The sequence below is a fragment of the Thunnus thynnus genome, chromosome 18 (assembly GCF_963924715.1).
Source record: "Thunnus thynnus chromosome 18, fThuThy2.1, whole genome shotgun sequence".
In the NCBI taxonomy this organism is placed as follows: Eukaryota; Metazoa; Chordata; class Actinopteri; order Scombriformes; family Scombridae; genus Thunnus; species Thunnus thynnus.
Genome location: NC_089534.1, coordinates 1,219,666 through 1,240,751, shown reverse-complemented (window position 1 = coordinate 1,240,751; position 21,086 = coordinate 1,219,666). Strand labels below are relative to the sequence as shown.

At 39.4% G+C, this 21,086-nt stretch overlaps 2 protein-coding genes across 6 annotated transcripts in view; both read right to left on the bottom strand.

Annotated features, from left to right (window-relative positions):
* The window catches only part of LOC137169671 (NACHT, LRR and PYD domains-containing protein 3-like), a 243,019-nt gene extending 224,604 nt beyond the window's left edge, over positions 1-18,415 (bottom strand). For 3 of the 5 annotated variants that reach the window (XM_067572971.1, XM_067572975.1, XM_067572977.1), the window contains exons 1-6: positions 18,230-18,415; positions 16,738-16,839; positions 16,568-16,640; positions 15,175-15,236; positions 12,324-12,437; positions 3,155-3,268 (exon numbers count right to left, since the gene is read on the bottom strand). In XM_067572971.1, coding sequence (XP_067429072.1) covers positions 3,155-3,268; positions 12,324-12,437; positions 15,175-15,236; positions 16,568-16,640; positions 16,738-16,826 — 452 coding nt within the window. In that variant the 5' untranslated portion in view covers positions 16,827-16,839; positions 18,230-18,415. The remainder of the gene's footprint in view (positions 1-3,154; positions 3,269-12,323; positions 12,438-15,174; positions 15,237-16,567; positions 16,641-16,737; positions 16,840-18,229) is intronic. The other 2 variants (XM_067572972.1, XM_067572970.1) reach the window with 2 other exon arrangements.
* Positions 7,372-12,097, bottom strand: LOC137169853 (NLR family CARD domain-containing protein 3-like). Its single transcript, XM_067573256.1, is given in 9 exon segments — positions 7,372-8,006; positions 8,238-8,284; positions 8,416-8,589; positions 8,693-8,866; positions 9,166-9,339; positions 9,428-11,185; positions 11,545-11,720; positions 11,950-11,981; positions 12,088-12,097. Coding segments are annotated over 9 exon segments (3,105 nt in total). The 3' UTR covers positions 7,372-7,446.
* Positions 18,416-21,086: the final 2,671 nt, after the last annotated feature.

Sequence of the window (21,086 nt, the reverse complement as noted above, 5' to 3'; positions counted from 1 at the left end):
GTCTTCATTATTATGATTCATTATTATAACATCTGTGTCCTCAGACACACTGGAGACAAACATTAAACTCTGTTTAACCAGGAAAACCTCATTGAAATCAGGGCCAGCACGATGCATAAACAAAGTAGGCAAACAAAGCCTGCTTAGGTCGCCCATGGCCACCAGAGGGACTCCAAGAGCGCTTGAAATGTTCCACAAGAGGGTATAACAGATTTAAGCATCACTGGGTGATGGACATTAAAATGGCACCTTGAAAAACTTATGAAAATACCTCTGTGAGCTTGATGTCCCCAACCAGAGGCATTTACAAGTGAAACATCCTCTCTTCTGAGTTTGAGGTTCATAGGTTAAAGCCTATACATGCTGCTCCACTTGTGTTATTGTTTTGTTAATATAACACATAAAGCAGTGAAATAAGCTGCAGTAACACAGAGAAGAATAAGAACAAAATGAACGAGTCGAGGAAACAAGTTGTCAAATCCGGGCAGCACCCAAGGTAACCTGAGGAAGATACAGCAGCTCGCTGTTATTAGCTTGCTAAGTTAGTTACAAGCAGTGTTGGAAGAAGTATTCAGATCCTTTTCTGAAGTAGCAGAAACGATACAACGATGTAAAAACACTCCGGTACATGTTAAAGTCCTGCTTTCAAAATCTTACTGAAGTACAGAAGTATTATCAGCAAAATCAAGTATTAAAAGTAAAAATACTCTGAAATACAGTTGAATGGTTGCTCTTAATGTTATCATTACTGTTGCATGAACATGTAAGAAGCATTCTAATGTAATATGTACTAATATCTAATATGTACTGTAGGGTAACTTAATCTGTAAAATGATAATATTTAATAAATTGATCCTATGTTGTAGATGTAAAATATGGATCTGTAAAATCCTAAGTTATTTAAACTGTCAAATAAATTTTGTGATGTAAAAGGTACAATAATTCCCTCTAAAATGTGGCACAGATATAAAGCAGCAGAAAATTAAAATACTCAAGTAAAATACAAGTACCTCTAAATTGTATCTCAGTACAGTACTTGTGTAAGTGTACAAAAATGAGATCCAACTCAAAGCTAATATTCATTTTCTCTTTTCTTGCAGGCTACCTGGACTATAATGTGTCAAAATCTCAGATAAGAAGCAGAAATGAGATAACAAACCCAAGAAATCCAAAAAAAGAAGTGTAAAAGAAAACTGAATAATAGGTTATCATTTGATGTATTTCTTGAATATATCATATATGTTTCAGATAGTGTTTAAGTTCAGTTTAGTGTTTGTGTTCTAAATTCCTCTGTGCTATGTCTATTCTAAACTTAATTCTTTGCTGTGTAAGATGAGGCAGTTGTGTGTCTAACAGTTAAGTTTATTCTGTTATACCTTTACCTGAGCCAGTGATAAGATAAACTGTAGTTATGTAGATGATTATGTGTAAAACTGATAAGCTTTAGAGGATAGTGTGGTCTGTCCTTAATTTAATATAGTAGTAGTGGTTAGTAAACAGATGTCTTAAATTCTGTACGAGTAGTATTTAAGGGACTGGTTGAGTGCCAACCTTTCAGACAAAGAAAAGATAGCTAGGTGGTATGTATCTCTGTCTCCAGAACTATGATGCATTATACTTCTGATTGTGTTATTTCATTACATTATTTCATAACCTGACAATGCTCTCTTTGTGTGTTTATTGAGTGATCAGCAATTTCCCATTACAGAAGACCACCTCAATGGTTTTAAATCTTAAAATTTAAGAAACCATAGAAGGGTACAAATATGCCAGGCTGACACTGGTATGATGTAAGCAACACAGCTACAACTAATAAAATTACTATATAGTGTGTGTATATAGTGTTGGGGTGCAGAGGTGGCAGGGGTCCCTGAAACAAATTCTATTTAGGGCCCCATAAAGGCTTGGGCTCTGATTGAGATTAAACATCTCTTTTTCAAGAGTGTCCTAGCTGAGAGTGGCAGCAATAATAGCATGAAAACACTGCAGTACAGTCATATACAATATTACATCCTGAAGAAAACAACCCAACAACTGTCTAGATAAACATAAGAGAAATAAAATGAATAAAATTGATCGGAAACAACGACTCAATGAGACACATTCCGTTCTAAAACAACAACAGACAGATGTGAAGTTCTGTGATTTTAAGGTTCAGACACACATAAAAGCTCTTTTACATAATTCAGTGCCAACTTTGGGAACCGTTAATAAATATGAGTCCTGGGAACAAAGAGCAGTTGTTTACACACTTCTGTTTGAACTTACATACATAAGGTGGCTGTTAAACAAGAATGACTTTATAGAGGTTAAAGAGTAGCAGCCAAGCCGGGTATAGAGCTCCATGATATACAGTATCCAAGGAATGTATACTGAGAAGTTGCATGTATGTACAGTTCACTCCCACAGACAAACAAAGGAGGGAAAGTATTGTTTTGGAAAAGAAAACATCCAGTCATGTCATGAGTCATCAAGGATAAGTGTTCATAAGACAATAAATACAACAGCAGGGATCCACTAGTTTCTTCTTAGAATTTGTTAATACCATAAAACTTTGGGGTTTTACATCATGATGATTGAGATTTTTGGACAATGTTTAAAGTGAATTAAGTTTGGTGCAGTGTAGTAAATAACAGTGTACCTGCATAAAAATATTGACCAAGAGAGTTTATATCCTTGGATTAGAACTCAATTCAATTTCAATTCAATTCAATTTTATTTATAAAGCACAAAATCATAACAGAAGTTATCTCAGGGCACTTTTCACATAGAGCAGGTCTAGACTGAACTCTTTAATCTACAGAGACCCAACATGAGCAGCATTTGGTGACAGCAGTAAGCAAAAACTTCCCTTTAAAAGGGAAGAAACCTTAAGCAGAACCGGACTCCAGGTGGACGCCATCTGCTTTGACCAGTTGGGTTGAAGTCTTGTACTTTATTCACATGATGACACCGGAGCAGGTTCAATTCACTGATGAAGGCCATGGCATACAATAGAAAGTTCCAGGATTAGCTAAATGAGTGGTCCTTGTGTTAAGAATATTTACCACAGATATACTGTATGTCACCACGGTCAAGAATTCATTTCTACATCAATCATATGTCTTCTTAGGACAGCTGGATAATAACAAACACAAACATTTTACAGTCTGACCTCTGATCAGCAGACTGATGTCCATGTCTGATGTTAACAGGTTGATCCATAGACCGGTCACTCTTCATGGACACACAGCTGGGTTCAGGAGAATCTGGTCTCTGCTGATGGATCCTGATGGAAACACAACACTGATAAAATCAAATGTTCAGTAAAAATAATCTGGGATAAAATACTGATGAAAAATATTCTGAATGTTAAAGCTATAATATGTAACTATTCCGCATTAAAATGTCTAAAAAGAACTAGACCTATGTTATATATTTTGTTGAGTTGTTTACAACAATTTTCAAACCCAGAGAAATCTGTAATTTTAATCAAGGTAAAGGTCCATTTCATTTGGTTGCCCGTCAATTGCATCATACCCAAAGAGTATACGTGCACAAGATGCATGTGTCGGCGTTGTGTTTGTCTGCTACAACGGCGTCTACCAAAGATCATACACCTACAAAATAATACGTTGGCATTGTGGTTGTTCGACAAAAACTGTTATAAATGGACTTTTATTCAGTTTTAAGCCACATTTTATGATAAACTTTTTAGACCTTGGTAGTTTTTAACTATGTCTTTTAACTGGATGAAGGATTTTAGTCATCTGACTTTAAGTTATCAGAGAAACAAGCTAGGAAAATGTTTGCAGCAGCTCGGCTAGCAGCCCCTCCCGGAAGTCCGGTGCTCGCCGAACACTATTAAAGAAACACTGATTTTTTATGTGAAACAGCTTTATTCAGTATTTTTACCTGTTTTAATCCCCCGTGTATGTTTGTTTTTGGAGAGGAGGAGACCTCTGCAGATGATTCAGCTCCAGGTAGAAACCTGCTGAACGTCTGGGTCATAAGTTATCAGAGAAACAAGCTGAGCAAACGTTAGCAGCAGCTCGGCAAGCAGCCCCTACCAGACATCTGGTGCCTGCTGAACAGCATCAGAGAAACACTGATTTTTTACGTGAAACTGTTTTATTCAGTGTTTTCACCTGTTTTAACCACCGGGTCTGTTTGTTTTGGAGAGGAGGAGACCTGCAGATGATTTGGCTCCTGGTAAACACATCCTGAACAATGAACACTGGAGTAATCCTAACCTGGTGAAGCTGGTTGTTTAACAATGAAGCTACAACATTTTTGAGAGTACAGTGATCAGGTTTCCATACTTTCAGCAATTAAAACCCTGCTGATTTTACCTGTTACTCCATAACTGAACAAAACAATTTTAAAGAAACAAGAGCTGTTGATTTGATGTGGCACTCCTCCCAAACAGCAGGGGGAACATGGTCAAGGCCGGCTGAGCACTGATTTATTTAAAGGTCATGCCAATCATTACAGGTGGGCTGATGGTGAGAGGCAAAAGGTTTTTTGACTGTGCTTAGGATAGCGGCTATTTTGGTTGTTTTGGTTTCTCATTTTATTTTATATAAAGGAAGTGATTAGAAAGAAAGTTTGACACTGTCTCAAGGCAATAAAGAAAGCATTTATTAATTAAACTGAATAGTCTGCACAATATTGAGTGCACGTCGGAACAATCATACCATTAGCAGCCAGTAGTGACTTAAAGATTAGGTCTAGTCACTACAGCTGTAATTAAGAAAAATAAATCTTTTTAAAAAACAAATGAAAAGAAATTTACAACAAATTAATGTACAGGATCTTAAACTGGTGGTCTTCCACACTACCATGGAGGCTGGTAACAGGAGGGTCCAGGAGCAGCAGGGGCCAGTGTGCTCGTTATGGATCCTGTGCTTTCACTTTGTTCATGAGCAGATCCATTTCTTCTGCAGAGAAGCATTCCTTGTTTCTACTTGACAAATACACCATTATAATAGCAGTCCACCAAGGTGCAAGCGCACCTGGTTTTTATAGGGAATGGGAGATGACACTCTGATTGGTTTATTGCATGTTATGCCCAAAACATACCCAGGATTAATTAAGAGACTAAGTACAACCCTTTTGAACCATGCACCTGGCAATGTGACCATTTTTTCAGCTGAGGCTGAAAAGACAAATGACACAAGGCATCAAAGTAAAAAAAAAAAACAGACAAATACCAAACAAAATACAGGAAACTGTAAAATATATAATAATTCACAAAAAAGTTTTAAAAATCCCAAAAAAAGCTCTTAAATACTTTAACCTGTTTTCACCCTAAAATGTAATAATTTAAATTATGGTTTTGTGCTCAAAAGGGAGGCGAGTCCTCACAACATGAGTAATACCAGAACACACACACACACACACACACACACATACACATACCTGGATGTCAGCTGGTCTGTGACTCCACCTGGTGGAGACTTTTCCACATTACAGTCTGTTTGATCACATGATGTGAGAAACTGTTTCAGCCACCAGATGTCCTGATAATACCAGGACTGACTCAATCTCCCATCATCCTCTCTGAAGTAAAAGTACATAAGTTCTGTTCCCTCAGATACACTTTTAATGTTTAATTAATTATTCCAACTTTATCTCCTCATTTTGTTTGTGATAATTTGTGTCTCAAAAGACTTTCTAGTTACTATTTATGTTTAGAGTATACCGTATAGCAGAGCTGCAATGATTAGTCGATTAATTGATTAGTTGCCAAGGATAAAATTAATCTATTTTGATAATTGGTTCATGATTTTTAGTTATTTTTTAAGAAGAAAATGTCCAAATTCTCTGATTCCAGCTTCTTAAATGTGAATTAAGTAAATTATCTTAATAATTCTTCCATCACTGCCCAAATATAATGAGTGGCTATTTACCAACTTAATACTTTTTCTTATACTTTGTACTAAAATTTCACCACCTTCTGTAAAATGTCCTAAAATGTACAGTTACATACCTGCAAATTACTCAGGAAAGTTCCAGGAAATGTATAAAAAGTTAAGAGAACTCTAAATAAAGTTTTTCAGTGGTGATGTGCAGGACTTTGTACTGTATTAATTGGGTTTGAGTGTTAAGTGACACTGAGAATTTATTATATTTTTGCAGATTCGTCACCAGTTATGATTGTGATGTGTGTTGGAGGCAGCAGCATGTTTATATATAACATCTCCATAATCCAGAGCTGAGAGGAAAACTGCTTCAACAGCTGTTTACTGCTCAGAGGGAAACTGTTTGTTCCTGCCTCTGTGGCACTAACAAGGAAGTTAGTTTTATGTTTTCATTGAGAAATCATTTCAGATGAGTAAGTGTTAAGATGTCAGGAATAAAGCAACATCTGTCCAGCTGTGACTGACTGACAGCCGCTCGACCTGCAGGTCTCTTCGGGGAACGTCGGAGTTTTCATCATCAGCTGTAGCTCAGGACCAAACAAACACTGTTTATCTGCATTACAGAGAGCAGAGGTGTGTTTACTATTTACACACTTTGTGATCACCAGCTGCTGAGAGGAGGGGGAGATAAGAGGAGGACAAAGAAGAGGAGGAGGAGTTGGAGGAAGAGTAGGAGAGAGTAAGAGATGAGTAAGAAGCTGAGGAGGAAGAGGAGGAGAAGGAGAAGGGGGAGGCAGGAGAGAGGATGACGAGAGGAGGAGAAGGTGGAGGAGAAAGGAAGAGGAATGTTGCTGTTTCTCTGTGAGATTGTGAATTCCCGCCTGGAATTCCCAGAATTCATTCTGTCATAAATGTCCTAATTAGAAATACACAAGTAGTGTAGTAGAAGTAGTTTAACATTACACATCGATTACAGCAAAGTTGAAAAAGCAATGACCATGAAAAACAAGTGATGTTCTCTGAATAGTGAAGTAATATTTTTATTCAAGTGTAAAACAGCCAAAACTGCCCAGCAAACATGAGCTTACAATATTTACATCAGCTGCAGAGGCAAGAAAAACTAAAGGAAAGGAACCCATACATGTTTTTATATACATACATGTCAGACACATTACATCAGATAGAAACATACGTTAATGTTAATGATTTAATACAAACTGAGCTGATGTCAAACAGACTGGGATGTCTGCTGGACATTTTCAGGAAAAACTTCACTTTAAGATCCTGATAAAATGGAATAACTAACAGCCACTAACAGCTACTAGATGCTGCTCCAAGAAAACTTTACTGAAGTCAATCAGAGTCAACACAGTTTTTACACATAAATTCAGCCCAGAGGAGATCATTTCACTACTTCTAATAGAAACAATATTCTGACATTAAAGCACAGTCAGTGATCCAAATGAAACCAGAGTGAAACCTCGTCCACCATCAACATTTAAACACAGGAAGCTGCTGTCACTTCCAGTTTCTGTTGTTCACTGGTGAACAGAGTGAACAGTGATTTCAGCAGCTGTCTTCAGTCAGCAGTGTGACTGTTTGTCTACACAGGAGGAGACTCTTCCTCAGACAGACGACACAGAGACACTGAGGAACCAAGAGACCAGAACCCAAACCCAGCATATAGAGGCTGAGTGAATGTGGTGTGGAATGTATGGAGGTTGGTCAATGTGTTAGAGGAGACTCTGTAGAAGGACAGAGTGCCAGCAGGACAGTCCACATACACTGCTACTCTGTGAGAGACAGAGGAAGAGAAAGGGATGGATGTTTCTCTTTTATTGTGACATACAGAGTAACCATCATCATCAGAGCAGTTGAGACTCCAGGACTGATCATTCCTTCCAAACACACAGTCATAACGGTCTCCTTTCCTCATGATTCGTCTGTAAGTCACTGATATATTAACGCCTCCTCTCCACTTGACCTCCCAGTAACAGCGACCAGTCAGACCATTTCTACACAGCAGCTGAGGGCAGAAGTCAAATCTGTCTGGATGATTAGGATATGACTGAGTCTCTCTCACACGTGTCACCCTTCTGATTTTGTGAGACAGTTTGAGCTCCCTGTGTACTGTGTTTGTGTCCACTGTGAGTTCATAGAAATCTGATGAAGAGAAGAAGGAACAACAAAGCAGCAGTTTATCATCTGACACACCAGATGGATTTATTCTTTGTATGAGTTCTGATCTGTTGTTCATTTTTTATAAAGTTTAATGATGACACATTTTATCAGTAGTGTTTTACTGAATAAATACCACAAGGTCCAACCTTGTATTTAAAGAGAAACTGACGTTTGCTGTTAAGTTGTCATGAATCAAATTAAATCCACACTTACACTTCAACAGACCAGGTTTTAACCACTGCTCTCCACCATGGTCCACCCTGGAGGAAGAAACACAGTCAGAATGATCCAACATTTCTATCCAACATGAGTCCTAACTGCTGTTCAACATGAAGCAGTTTGTTAATTTGTTGAGTGACACAGAAACAGGCTGCAACTCATCTCTCCATACCTGAGAGTGTACAGTCTCCAGTGTGGATCCCTCAGTCCAGCAGACAGAAGTTTTTCTCCTGACTTTCCTGGATGATTGTAGCTCAGGTCAAGCTCTCTCAGATGGGAGGGGTTGGAGCTCAGAGCTGAGACCAAAGAAGCACAGCCTTCCCCTGTGATCAGGCAGCCTGACAGACTGGAATTCAGAAAATAAAGTTAACTCAGTGTTTTAGAAAATCATGTTAGCATTAAAATCCTACAGATGTTGATCATTTTCACTAAAACATCTGAATCCTTACCTGAGAGTTTCCAGAGTACAGTGTGGACTCTCCAGTCCAGCAGACAGCAGCTTCACTCCTGAATCACCCAGGTTGTTGTTATTCAACTCCAGCTCTGTCAAACTAGAGGACTGGGAGCTGAGAACTGAAGACAGAGCTGCACAGCTTCTCTCTGAGAGGTTACAGTTAGTCAGCCTGGAGAAGAAATGTACACATTTGAAAATATTGCTCTGAATATCTAATGTGATTAGTACTCGTGTTTTTATTAATTCATTTTTTTCGTTTTTCTCTGGCTAACGATTAGCAACTATATGTGTGTCTGTGAATGTTTGTTTTTTAAGTCAGCCTTAACTTATGACGTGTGTTTTGTTACACACTGTCCTAATGTGTTATTAAAAATTTAAGAGAATTACTTTAAGATGAAACTGAACATTGCTCATGGGAAATGACTCTGTAAAACCAATGTCTCACTTCACAAACATCTGAATCCTGACCTGAGAGTTTCCAGTGTACAATGTGGACTCTCCAGTCCAGCAGACAGCAACTTCACTCCTGAATTATGCAGGTCATTGTTACTCAGGTCAAGCTCTGTCAGACTACAGGACTGGGAGCTGAGAACTGAGGACAGAGCTGCACAGCTTCTTTTTGAGAGGTTACAGCCACTCAGCCTGAAGAAGAATTAATGATTAGTACTTTTGTCATTTATGAAATTAAATATATTTGACATTATTCATTCATATGAATTCATCCACTTACAGAGCTTTATTTGAAGCTTTGGCCACTGGCAGCAGCCTCAGAAGAACCTCCTCTGAAGCAGAGTATTTCTTCAGGTCAAACATGTCCAGATCTTTTTCTGATGACAGTAAGATGAAGACCAGAGCTGACCACTGAGCAGGAGACAGTTTATCTGTGGAGAGACTCCCTGATCTCAGGTACCGTTGGATCTCCTCCACTAGAGAATGATCATTCAGTTCATTCAGACAGTGGAACAGATTGATGCTTCTCTCTTGAGATAGATCCTCACTGATCTTCTTCTTGATGTACTCGACTGTTTTCTGATTGGTCTGTGAGCTACCTCCTGTATGTGTCAGCAGGTCTTGTAGGAGAGTCTGATTGGTCTGCAATGAAAGACCCAGGAGGAAGCGGAGGAACAAGTCCAGGTGTCCGTTTGGACTCTGTAAGGCCTTGTTCACAGCACTCTGGTAGAGATTTTTTAGTTTAGGGTCGTCTTTCAAAACTTCAGACAACTGGGATGTTGTTTCTTCTTCTGCCAGCAGATTGACTCCAGAGTTGATGAATGTCAGATGGACATGAAGAGCAGCCAGAAACTCCTGAACACTCAGATGGACAAAGCAGAACACCTTGTCCTGGTACAGCCCTCTCTCCTCTTTAAAGATCTGTGTAAACACTCCTGAGCACACAGAGGCTGCTCTGATATTGATGCCACACTCTGTCAGGTCTGATTCATAGAAGATCAGGTTGCCTTTCTGCAGCTGCTCAAAAGCCAGTTTTCCTAGAGACGCAATCATCTTCTTGCTCTCTTGATTCCAGTGTGGATCTGTCTCAGCTCCTCCATCATACTTGACATTCTTCAGTTTCAGCTAAACCACCAGGAAGTGGATGTACATCTCAGTCAGGGTTTTGGGCAGCTCTCCTCCCTTTATGCTTTTCAACACATCCTCTAGAACTGTAGCAGTGATCCAGCAGAAGACTGGGATGTGACACATGATGTGGAGGCTTCTTGATGCCTTGATGTGGGAGATGATTGTGCTGGCCTGCTTCTCATCTCTGAATCTCTTCCTGAAGTACTCCTCCTTCTGTGGGTCAGTGAACCCTCTGACCTCTGTCACCATGCCGACACACTCAGGAGGAATCTGATTGGCTGCTGCAGGTCGTGTGGTTATCCACAGGCGAGCAGAGGGAAGCAGCTTCCCCCTGATAAGGTTTGTCAGCAGCACATCCACTGAGGTGGGCTCTGTAACAACAGTCAGGATCTCATTGTTGTGGAAGTCCAGAGGAAGTCGACACTCATCCAGACCGTCAAAGATGAACACAACTTGGAACTCTTCAAAGCTGCAGATTCCTGCTTCTTTGGTTTCAGGAAAGAAGTGATGAACAAGTTCCACCAAGCTGTACTTTTTCTCTTTCAGCACATTCAGTGCTCTGAAAGTGAATGGAAATGTGAACTGTATGTCCTTGTTGGCTTTGTCTTCAGCCCAGTCCAGAGTGAACTTCTGTGTTAAGACTGTTTTCCCAATGCCAGCCACTCCCTTTGTCATCACTGTTCTGATTGGTTCATCTCTTCCAGGTGAGGCTTTAAAGATGTCCTCTTGTTTGATTGTTGTTTCTGGTCTGTCTGGTTTCCTGGATGCTGTTTCAATCTGTGTGACCTCATGTTCATCATTGACCTCTGCAGTCTCTCCCTCTGTGATGTAGAGCTCTGTGTAGATCTGATTTAGAAGGGTTGGGTTTTTCAGCTTTAGCAATCCCCTCAAACACACACTGGAACTTCTCCTTCAGGTTAGACTTGAGTTTACGTTGACACTCTGCAGCTTTGACTATTTCTGAATGAACAAACAACAAATTAAATCAATCAGATTATTCTACATTAAATTGGCAGAATGTAAACATTAAACTGCAGATGTTTATATTTTCCTGCACTATGAAATCTATTCAGTTAGTCAGTTGTCGACAAACTCAGAATTCATAGATGTGATGCAGATGTGTGCATCATATTAACAGCAGAGTTTGAAATATAAACCTCTCTTATGTTGCCTCCATTTCCTCTCTGTCATGTTCAATCTGTTAAAAATTTCTTACTGCTCAGCAGGCGGTCAGCCAGCTCATCCTGCTTCATTCTCCTCAGGAAGTACAGTGTGATCTTCAGAAATGCCATTCTGCTGCTCCTCCTCTGCTTTTCCTCCTCATTCTCCAACACATCCTCATCCTCACTCTGACTCTCTAAGCATTCTGGGTAATCTGGACTCACAACCTTCTGCATCTTCTTCAGCTCGTTCTTCACAAAACTGATGATGTTCTCCTCCAGCAGCTGGAACAGAATAAAATGTAAATTTGACTGGTAGAAGTCAACATCAGACCATCTGTGACAGACTGAAAACCTGCTGGTCTAAAGAGTAGAGCATGGAGACTGTTAGGACAAGAATGGTAGTTTAGTATGTAGTCTGTGGCTGTTGTAGTTAGCAGTAGTAGCTGTGCTTTACATTTACACACCATAAATATGGAGTCCAGGTGTGTTTGATGCTGCTGGACAGACTGACCACTGAGAACCTCTGAGCTCTGCTGATGAACTCTGTGAAGAAAAGATGAAGTCTCAGAATAAATAATGACATCAGTGTTAAAGGTGTTGTGTTCTATCACAGTGGATCCACGTAAAACACTCAGCTGTTCTGTCTTACCTCTGATCATTTGTCTCTGTAAAGACTTTGTACCTCTGTTTTAAAAAATGTTATACAGATAAAGTTTGTGTTTTTTAGGAAAGTGTCTGTAGGAGGAGTGTGTGTGTTTGTAGTTATGAGGACCTTGTGTGTAAAAACAGTATTAGTCACTAAGGTCAAGAATTAATTTTTACATCAATGATATGTCTTCTTATGAGAGTTGGATAATAACAGACACAAACATTTTACAGTCTGACCTCTGATCAGCAGACTGATGTCCATGTTTGAAGGTAACACGTGGACCCATAGACCGGTCACTCTTCATGGACACACAGCTGGGTTCAGGAGAATCTGGTCTCTGCTGATGGATCCTGATGGAAACAGAGAAATGATAAAAAACAAGTGTAACTTACAGTGTTGATCTTGAAGATTGTGTGTTTTGTGTTTTTGTGTTTTGACACATCAGATGTGTTTACATAAACCTGCAGTAAGAAACTGATCCACACAGCTACAACAAACTGGTATTGTTAGCATGGCTAACTAGCTTAGAGACCACAGAGCCATCTCGATCTTGTCACAACCTGCCTGGACTTTGTGTGTTTTTTGGTCTTTTTATGTTCTTGTGTTCTTTGGGGTCTCCTGGTTTGCACTTCTGTTTAGTCCTTCTGGTCATATGGGTTTTCTTGTTATATTTGGGTGGTGGGTTTGGACTGCCTTTTGTTGTTTAGCCTGGTGTGTTGTGTACTTTAGTTTAGGTTCATGGTGGTTCTTGGACAGGTTGGTGTGGGTTGTATTTAGAATATTGTGTTTTCTGGGTTTTAGTTTTGTTATTGTGTTTCCCTTGTGTGTTCATGTGCTCCTCCTCACCTGCCCTGCTTCACCCTCGTTAGCCCTGCTCTGCTTCCTGTGTTTCCTCAGCCAATCACTCCCAGCCTGCCCTTGTGTCTCGTCACCTGTTCCCCATCCCTTGATTAGTTTAGTCTGTATTTAAGGTCTGGTTTTGAGTTGAGTCTTCCTTGGATCATTCGTTTAGTTTCGTCTGCTAGTTCTGTTCAGCTCTATTTGCCTGTTCTTGACCATCCACAATTAAAGGAGATCATTCATCAAATCTGCATTCCGGCCTCTGCGTTTGGGTCCACTCCTGCTTCCCCAACCTGACAGATCTGATCTTCCCCGGACACGTCTGCTTAAACATGATCTCCTGCTATGAAGCCTTTGACAGCAGGACATCAGGCCTCAGTGATGTTGGTGGAGACCAAGAAAAACAACATGACAGAGGCCTGTACTACAAAGCAAGTTCAACATACCCAGGATATCTTTTCATTACCTAGCTTCACTGAACCTAACATTGGCCGTCCAAATAACTAGTACTATGAAGCTGGTCATCAACTGCTCAGTCAACCCGGGGTTTTCCTGCTACGAGCGCGATCATGTGACAGAGGTGGAGTTTTTAAATACGAGTGACATCATCAGAACCATGAAGGAAGTACTTCATGATATGAGATGAAACGATGAAACCAAAAACCTACAGAAAACTTCTGTTTTACCAACAGCCAAAGGTCATATTCAACAAAGTGAAATGTAAACGATCCTGTAATCATACAACAGAATAAGAAGATGTAGAAACACTGGCAATAATTTCTACATATTAAAAGTAGGCTACGGCTTAAAATACATGTAGGAATTATTATATATGACTTAAATATAGAGAGAGTATTTTTTGCTATTTAGTTGGATGATGAAGAAACCATCTGAATATGTCACATAAAAGACAAATTTAAAGTAACGTCAGACTGTTTCTGCTACTGAAGCAAAGAGTGTAAAAGTAGTTAATAACTGATGAGTCTATCTGACTGAAAGGTTGCTTTATAATCATGGAGCCAATTAACAGTGTTGATTATTTCTTTTAATAAAAGACAAGCTTTGGTTTTTATTTCCAACTATCATCACACAGGTGTCTCATGTTATTCTGAGCTGCAGTGATGGAATCAGAGTGTAAAATCATCCACACTGTAAACTGTCACTCCAGGGATAAAGTAAACTTTGTACAATTAACACGCAGCTAAAATCATCATCATGTGATTAGTGTCATAAACTATCTCTCTGTTTGTTAGAAGCTCTGTTTTAAAACCAGAGTGGAAACAGAAAGTCTGAAACAATAAAATGTTTCTACTGACCTATAATAATATATATATTGCTCTTTTTTACTTGTCACTTTATTGTAACTCAGGACTTTTGTCCATGTCGGGATCCTGTAGGAATGATGACTCCAGTGATCTGATTGGTCAGTGGTCGGAGTGTTGACAGGTTGTGATCCGATCATATAAAGTTAACCTGCTCCACAGCAGGTTAACTGCTCAGCATCAGTTACCATGGTGATGAACCCCAGTAAGAAGTGAACCGGCGATGTAGGACTGAAAACCCAGAGTTAAACCTGAAGTTACCTCGATAACCCCAAATCCTGCTTCATAGTACAGGCCTCTGGTCATAATGTCAGTCGCCAACAACAACCTGTAGTTAGTTTGAGTGACAGCTGCCATCTAGTGGTCGTAGTAACTGTGAGGTGGAGCAGTGGTGCAGTTCAGCTGATGTTTATATATGTGGACAGATTTCCTCATTCAGAGGAGGAGGCTGGATGGAGGCTTTAACACAACAGTGGACTTTGCCACAGGAGACCATAACTACTATGGTTATGATTGTTGCCATGACCACGAAAGTGGCCTAACTTTAAAGAAGTGGTAACTTTAACTCACCACATGTTTCTCTATTCTTAAAAAAGTGATTATTTTAACCCAAACCATCATCTTTCCTTAAACCTAACCAGACCTGAACCATGAAACATCATTATAGTTTAACAGTGATGTGTGACGGTTTTATAAAACACAGACAGATGATGTCGTCCTGCTGATTACTGCTGATAGAGATGCCAGATTAGAAAACGCTGCTATGTGTCGTTCTGGAGTCACATGATCAAACCACTGGTTGTTTAATTTGGAGGAGTTGTAAAAACAGTATTAGTCACTGAGGTCAAGAATTAATTTTTACATCAATGATATGTCTTCTTATGAGAGTTGGATAATAACAGACACAAACATTTTACAGTCTGACCTCTGATCAGCAGACTGATGTCCATGTTTGAAGTCAATAGGTCGACCCATAGACCAGTCACTCTTCATGGACACACAGCTGGGTTCAGGAGAATCTGGTCTCTGCTGATGGATCCTGATGGAAACAGAGAAATGATAAAAACAAGTGTAACTTACAGTGTTGATCCTGAACATTGTTGTGTTGGTGTGTAGTTTTGTGTCGGTGAACTTTAGCTTCCTGCTCAGATTCACATACAGTGCTAGTTTAGTTGCTTCCTGCTGCTGCAGACTCACCATCCTGGTGGTGTGAGGCTCATTGATGCCTGTCTGCAGTTTCTCCTGGACTATTTGGCATCTGTCCTGATCTGGGCCTTGTCATAGTAAATGGTGTCTGATCCTGCTTCAACTATCACTACTGTCCCCATAAACCTCAATCAAGATTCAGAGTCTTCCACAGCTACCTTCCTAACTGAAGAGTTAAACAATTCAAATTGTTAGATTATTTACAAGAAGCTGTACTTTTGATCGTCTTTTACTGTTTTATTTATCTTAATAACATACTGTTGCACGTCAGTATTGACTCAGTGTGTTTCTGTAAAAAGATCACATGTCTTGTATTAACTCAGATACTTAATGTGTTTGCTGTGTGTTTGCTTATATATCATTTATAATCAAGATTATCTTGAAAGTGACATGTTTTTAAAACGTATAACAGACGTCCGGGTCAGACAGGACGTCAGCTGGACCATTTTAGAAAGTAAATCATATTAAGTTGTTAATCTCAGCATATAGCAGAATGTACACTGTATACAGAAACATTAGCAGAATAGTTAAATAGTCCCGTTGATGATGGTAAAGACATATTTTGACGTTGCTGGAACATCCAGGTAACATCACGGATAGCAGCACAACTTTCATTGTGGAACTATTTTTGATTCATTACTTCTTGATTAAGTTTTGCTGGGATAATATAATCAAGCTGCAATAGAATTTCATTCTCTACAACAGAAACATGTAAATATGTTGCACATATGCAGATGAGAACAACTTTATCGTGAGTTCAGCTTCGTTAAAACACAGTTGAGGTGATCACAGAGAGCAGGACGGTCAGAACAGGTTTAACATCAAACAGGAACAGTTTGCCAGTCTGTTCCCTCGGTTCAGTCTGTTAGTGCAGATTTCCACATCAATATTCTTTTTCTACCAACTGACCCCTGGGGGCCTCTGTAGTTTGTGCATTGAGGATAACTCTAGTTTATTACAAGTTTGGTCTGTGGTGCTGGATCCTTGTGGTATTTTGACCAAAGCATGCAGCATACATTTTATTATTATTTGTGTTAACTTGTGGAAAAGGGTATAATATGGCCCCTTTAAAATCTAAAAAAAAAAGACCTGTAGATAAAATAACGCTGGACACGCATGGACACACAGCTGGGTTCAGGTTCAGGTCCAGGTCCAGCAGAGTCTGGTCTGAGCTGCTGCTCTGGGCTTCAACACAACACACACAGAGCTTTGAGTGTGAATAATGACGGTGGAGTGATGTGGGTGGAGAACAGTGATGGACAGTTAGAGATCCTCATCTCACCTCTGAGCTTTGGTCTGGCTGTCTTGTTCCCCACACAGAGAGCTTTTAGAGGGAGGGACTCCCTCCTCTCTGTCCTCACACTGATCCATAGCAGAGAAACACCTTCACACAAACACAACAACAAGCTCATTCATTACAACAAGCTGCACATCACAGAGCCACACATTAGTTCTTATTCATCTCAATAACATGTCACAAATATTCAGGGGCGATCTGAACATTGGTGGGGCACTAAAAAGAGATTAATCTGAGAATTTGTTACACAGCCCTAAAGTACAAAATGACATAAGGACCACATTTATTTCTTAAAATTTGTCATAGTACACCCAAAAAATGTCATTATTCTATTTCCAAAAGTTGGAATTTCTATGTCCAAAATATATTTTTCCAATCTCAAAATTCATAATCCTAAATTTTGCTAAAGAGCCTTCACATTTTTTAGTTACAATCCCAAAAACATAATGTGCCCTTCAAAACTGTTATTTGTTAAAATCTTCAAAAATTGTTATAATGTCCAAATTTGCTCTAAATTTGTGCTCATTTATATCCCGATCCAATAAAAGGCAATGTTGGGATTTAAGTGTGTTAGTTAGCACCAAGAGAAAATGAAGGTTTTAAATCTTTACATTTGTCTTATATTTAAATTATGACAAAAGTTGAACGGAGAAACCAAAGGATAGTTCACATTTTCTGTTAGTTTGGGGCCCCTGATGGCTGAGGGGCCCTAAGCAGCCTCTAAGTTCTTCCAGTCTGGGCTGGATCTGGTCCGTCTATAAATGATTCTGCAGCCTTTGGGACAGTTGAGACATGGACTGTTTAAAATGAGCTTCAGATAAACAGAGTCATTCTCAGTGTTGTAAGTGTAGAAGCGAAGAAATGTGATAGCGTATGGAATTGTACTATTGTATTTGTTTTTGAAAGGTCCAGCTACAATCTCTGAGGAAGCAAAGCCGGACATTGACACACTCAAAAAATGTCCAGCTGCCAGACAAACAGGAAAAATCTCGGATTGGGTGTGGCTGCATTGGTGATTTTCTGAGCTCTGTATGTTCGTTTGTAATGAAATAAACTCCCGTTGGTTGTCTGCTCCTCTCTCTCGCCTCAGCGTTTGGTGTGAACATCTTTAATATACCCTGATTTGAAACCCCTATATAAGATGACTGTTGAACCTCAGTCAAGTTGATAAAACTGTCCGACCAGTTCTGATACTTCCTGCATTTTTCACTGATGATAGCAATTAAAGTCAAACTGCTGCTGATTTTAACTGCTAATCACTAACAGTGATACATTTAAATCATTGTCAAAATATAGTTTAACTTAGATGGAAAACTTAAAAATATTTATACCTGCAAGCATCAAATAAACATTTTTGAAACAGCCGATCAACATTAAGAAACATTTCAGCTGTTCAGTCAAACAGTGACACAACATAATGTGATCAAAGTGATCGTGTTCATCAGACATTTACAGATTTCTCTGGTAGGAATCTCACCTGCTGAACTCACTTCAGGTCAACTTACAGACACTTTCCACCTTCATGTGTCAAGGAAACATCAGGAGAGAAGAAGCTGCTCGTTCTGCCTTGTCAGTCCTGGTGTCTGTGTGGGTTTGAGCTGAGGATGCCGTCACTTCCTCATAACTTCACGGTCCATTTCTATGACAACATCAGACTGATGTGAAAACTAGTCTTAACTAGTCTGTGTCAGACAAATCACACATCAGTTGGTGTAGTTCTGCTATCTGTCCACTAGATGGTCCTAACTGACCATCCAATTATCTAAAGAGCCTCAGATCTCCGGGCAGGGCCCTTCACTCTGTTCCTCTGTGTGCATTTGATCTGAGGATGACATCACATCCTCATAACTTCAGAGTCAGTCTCTAACTAGTTAATTAAAAGCAATTGTGTTGGATTACTGAAAAAATGCTGGAATCTGAATTGTTTTGATTCTACCAAGATTAAAGTTGCCCACAGGTGGGATCAAACTAATGAGCTGCTGTTTGATAGACAGCAGAGTTAAGCCTGAACTATCATGACTCAGAGAAAAACATCAGCATGATCAGGCTTTCAGATGTTGAATTTAAATTGCTCAGTAAGTAAGGCTTGCACAACTGACATTTTTATAATATGAAAGGTAGCTGGAGTAGAACAGGTGAAAAGGTGTGTTTGTGTTGTTGCCAGTATGTTCTGTTGTTTTTGTATGTATTGTTGACAAAGACAGTTTTGAATTGTGAATGAAACCTGAAGGTTTGAGGTGACTAAAAACAGAGAAAGAGAGGGGTCTTATCAGAAGGACAGTCTATGCAGCCTCAGTCAGCAGACTGGGAGCACCTGTATGTGTCTGCGTGAACGCTGCCCTTAACTGGGATCAAACTCACAACTTTGGGATCTAAAAGGGACGATAAAGTGGCAACATCTTAAATCATCATCTTAGCCACTGGACTACTTGTATATACTGTTATCTGAAGAGACTGATGGCTCTTTTTTTAACATGCATATCCATCTTCATCATAGCTTGCATTGCTTTAATGTTGATCAGACAGAAAACCATTTGGCTCCTCTGAATCACATGTTTAAAAAGACACACAAATGGGCTCCATCATGTAGATTGTTCAGATAAAAGGTTTTCTGGGGGGTTGATGAGGAGCTCTGGTTGTCAAGGTGACCTTGTTGGTACTTTGGCTGCAGGAGGATAGATATTGTGACGTCTGTGGTCCTGAGGTTGAAGACAGAAACACGGTGTGTCTGTTTTAAATTCAGACCCGTTTATCTGCATGAACCATGTTGTTACTGAAACAAGTGTAACAACTGCTTTAAATTAAACTGCATTAAAAACATTTTTCCTCCGAGTGATGCAGGATCTCACAGAAATGTTCAGATCACAGTAGTTCAGCTCCCGTCATGTGTCTGCTCTCACACTTCTGTCTCTTAACACTATCAAAACAACTTGTATGGCAGATTTATGATTTTAAAAAATAAGTTCCTGGCCTTAATGACAGCACTGAACAGATTACATGTATATCTGCAAAAAAAAAATTACAATCCTTTTTAAAAATAATTGTGCATATAACAGAATAGACACAAGAGCCCTTAAAATCATATGTTACATTAAGTGCAGGACTTAATTAAAGTCTGTAATGGCACATAGTTTGTCTGTAACATAGTTGACAAACTCAAAGGGCATCACAAAACTGCTATCAATCAATCAATCAATCAATTTTTATTTATATAGCGCCAAATCACAACAAAAGTCATCTCAGGGCACTTTTCAAATAGAGCAAGTCAAGACTGTACTCTTTAATTTACAGAGACCCAACAATTCCCTCATGAGCAGCACTTGGCAACAGCGGTAAGGAAAAACTCCCCTTTAATGGGAAGAAACCTCAAGCAGAACCCGGGTCTTGGTGGGCGGCCATCTGCTTTGACCAGCTGGGTTGAGAGAGAGAAAGAAAGAGGTATTATGAGATCTTCAAGATATGATGGTGCCTGACCATTAAGGGCTTTGTAAGTTAGGAGAAGGATTTTAAATTCTATTCTAGATTTTACAGGAAGCCAATGTAGTGAAGCTAAAATGGGAGAAATGTGATCTCTTTTTCTAGTTTTAGTCAGAACACGTGCAGCTGCATTCTGGACCAGCTGGAGAGTCTTTAGAGACTTGTTTGGGCAGCCTGATAATAAGGAACTGCAATAATCCAGCTTAGAAGTAACAAATGCGTGAACTAGTTTTTCTGCATCTTTTAGGGACAGGATGTGCCTGATTTTTGCGATATTACGTAAGTGAAAAAAGGCAGTCCTTGAGATTTGATTTATGTGGGAGTTAAAGGACATATCCTGATCAAAGATAACTCCCAGATTCCTTACGGTGGTGCTGGAGGCCAGGGTAATGCCATCCAGAGCAGCTTTATCATTAGATAATGTGTTTCTAAGGTGTTTAGGGCCAAGCACAATAACTTCAGTTTTATCTAAGTTTAATAGTAGAAAATTGCAGGTCATCCAAGTCTTTATGTCATCAAGGCATGCTTGGAGGTTAGTTAACTGATTGGTTTCATCAGGCTTCATTGATAAATATAATTGGGTATCATCTGTATAAAAATGAAAATTTATGGAGTGTTTCCTAATAATATTACCTAAAGGAAGCATATATAAGGTGAATAGAATTGGTCCAAGTACAGAACCTTGTGGAACTCCGTGTCTAACTTTTGCCTTCATGGAGGATTCATCATTCACATGTACAAACTGAAATCGGTCTGATAAATAGGACTTAAACCAGCTTAATGCAGTTCCTTTAATGCCAATTAAATGTTCCAGTCTCTGCAAAAGGATTTGATGGTCAATTGTGTCGAATGCAGCA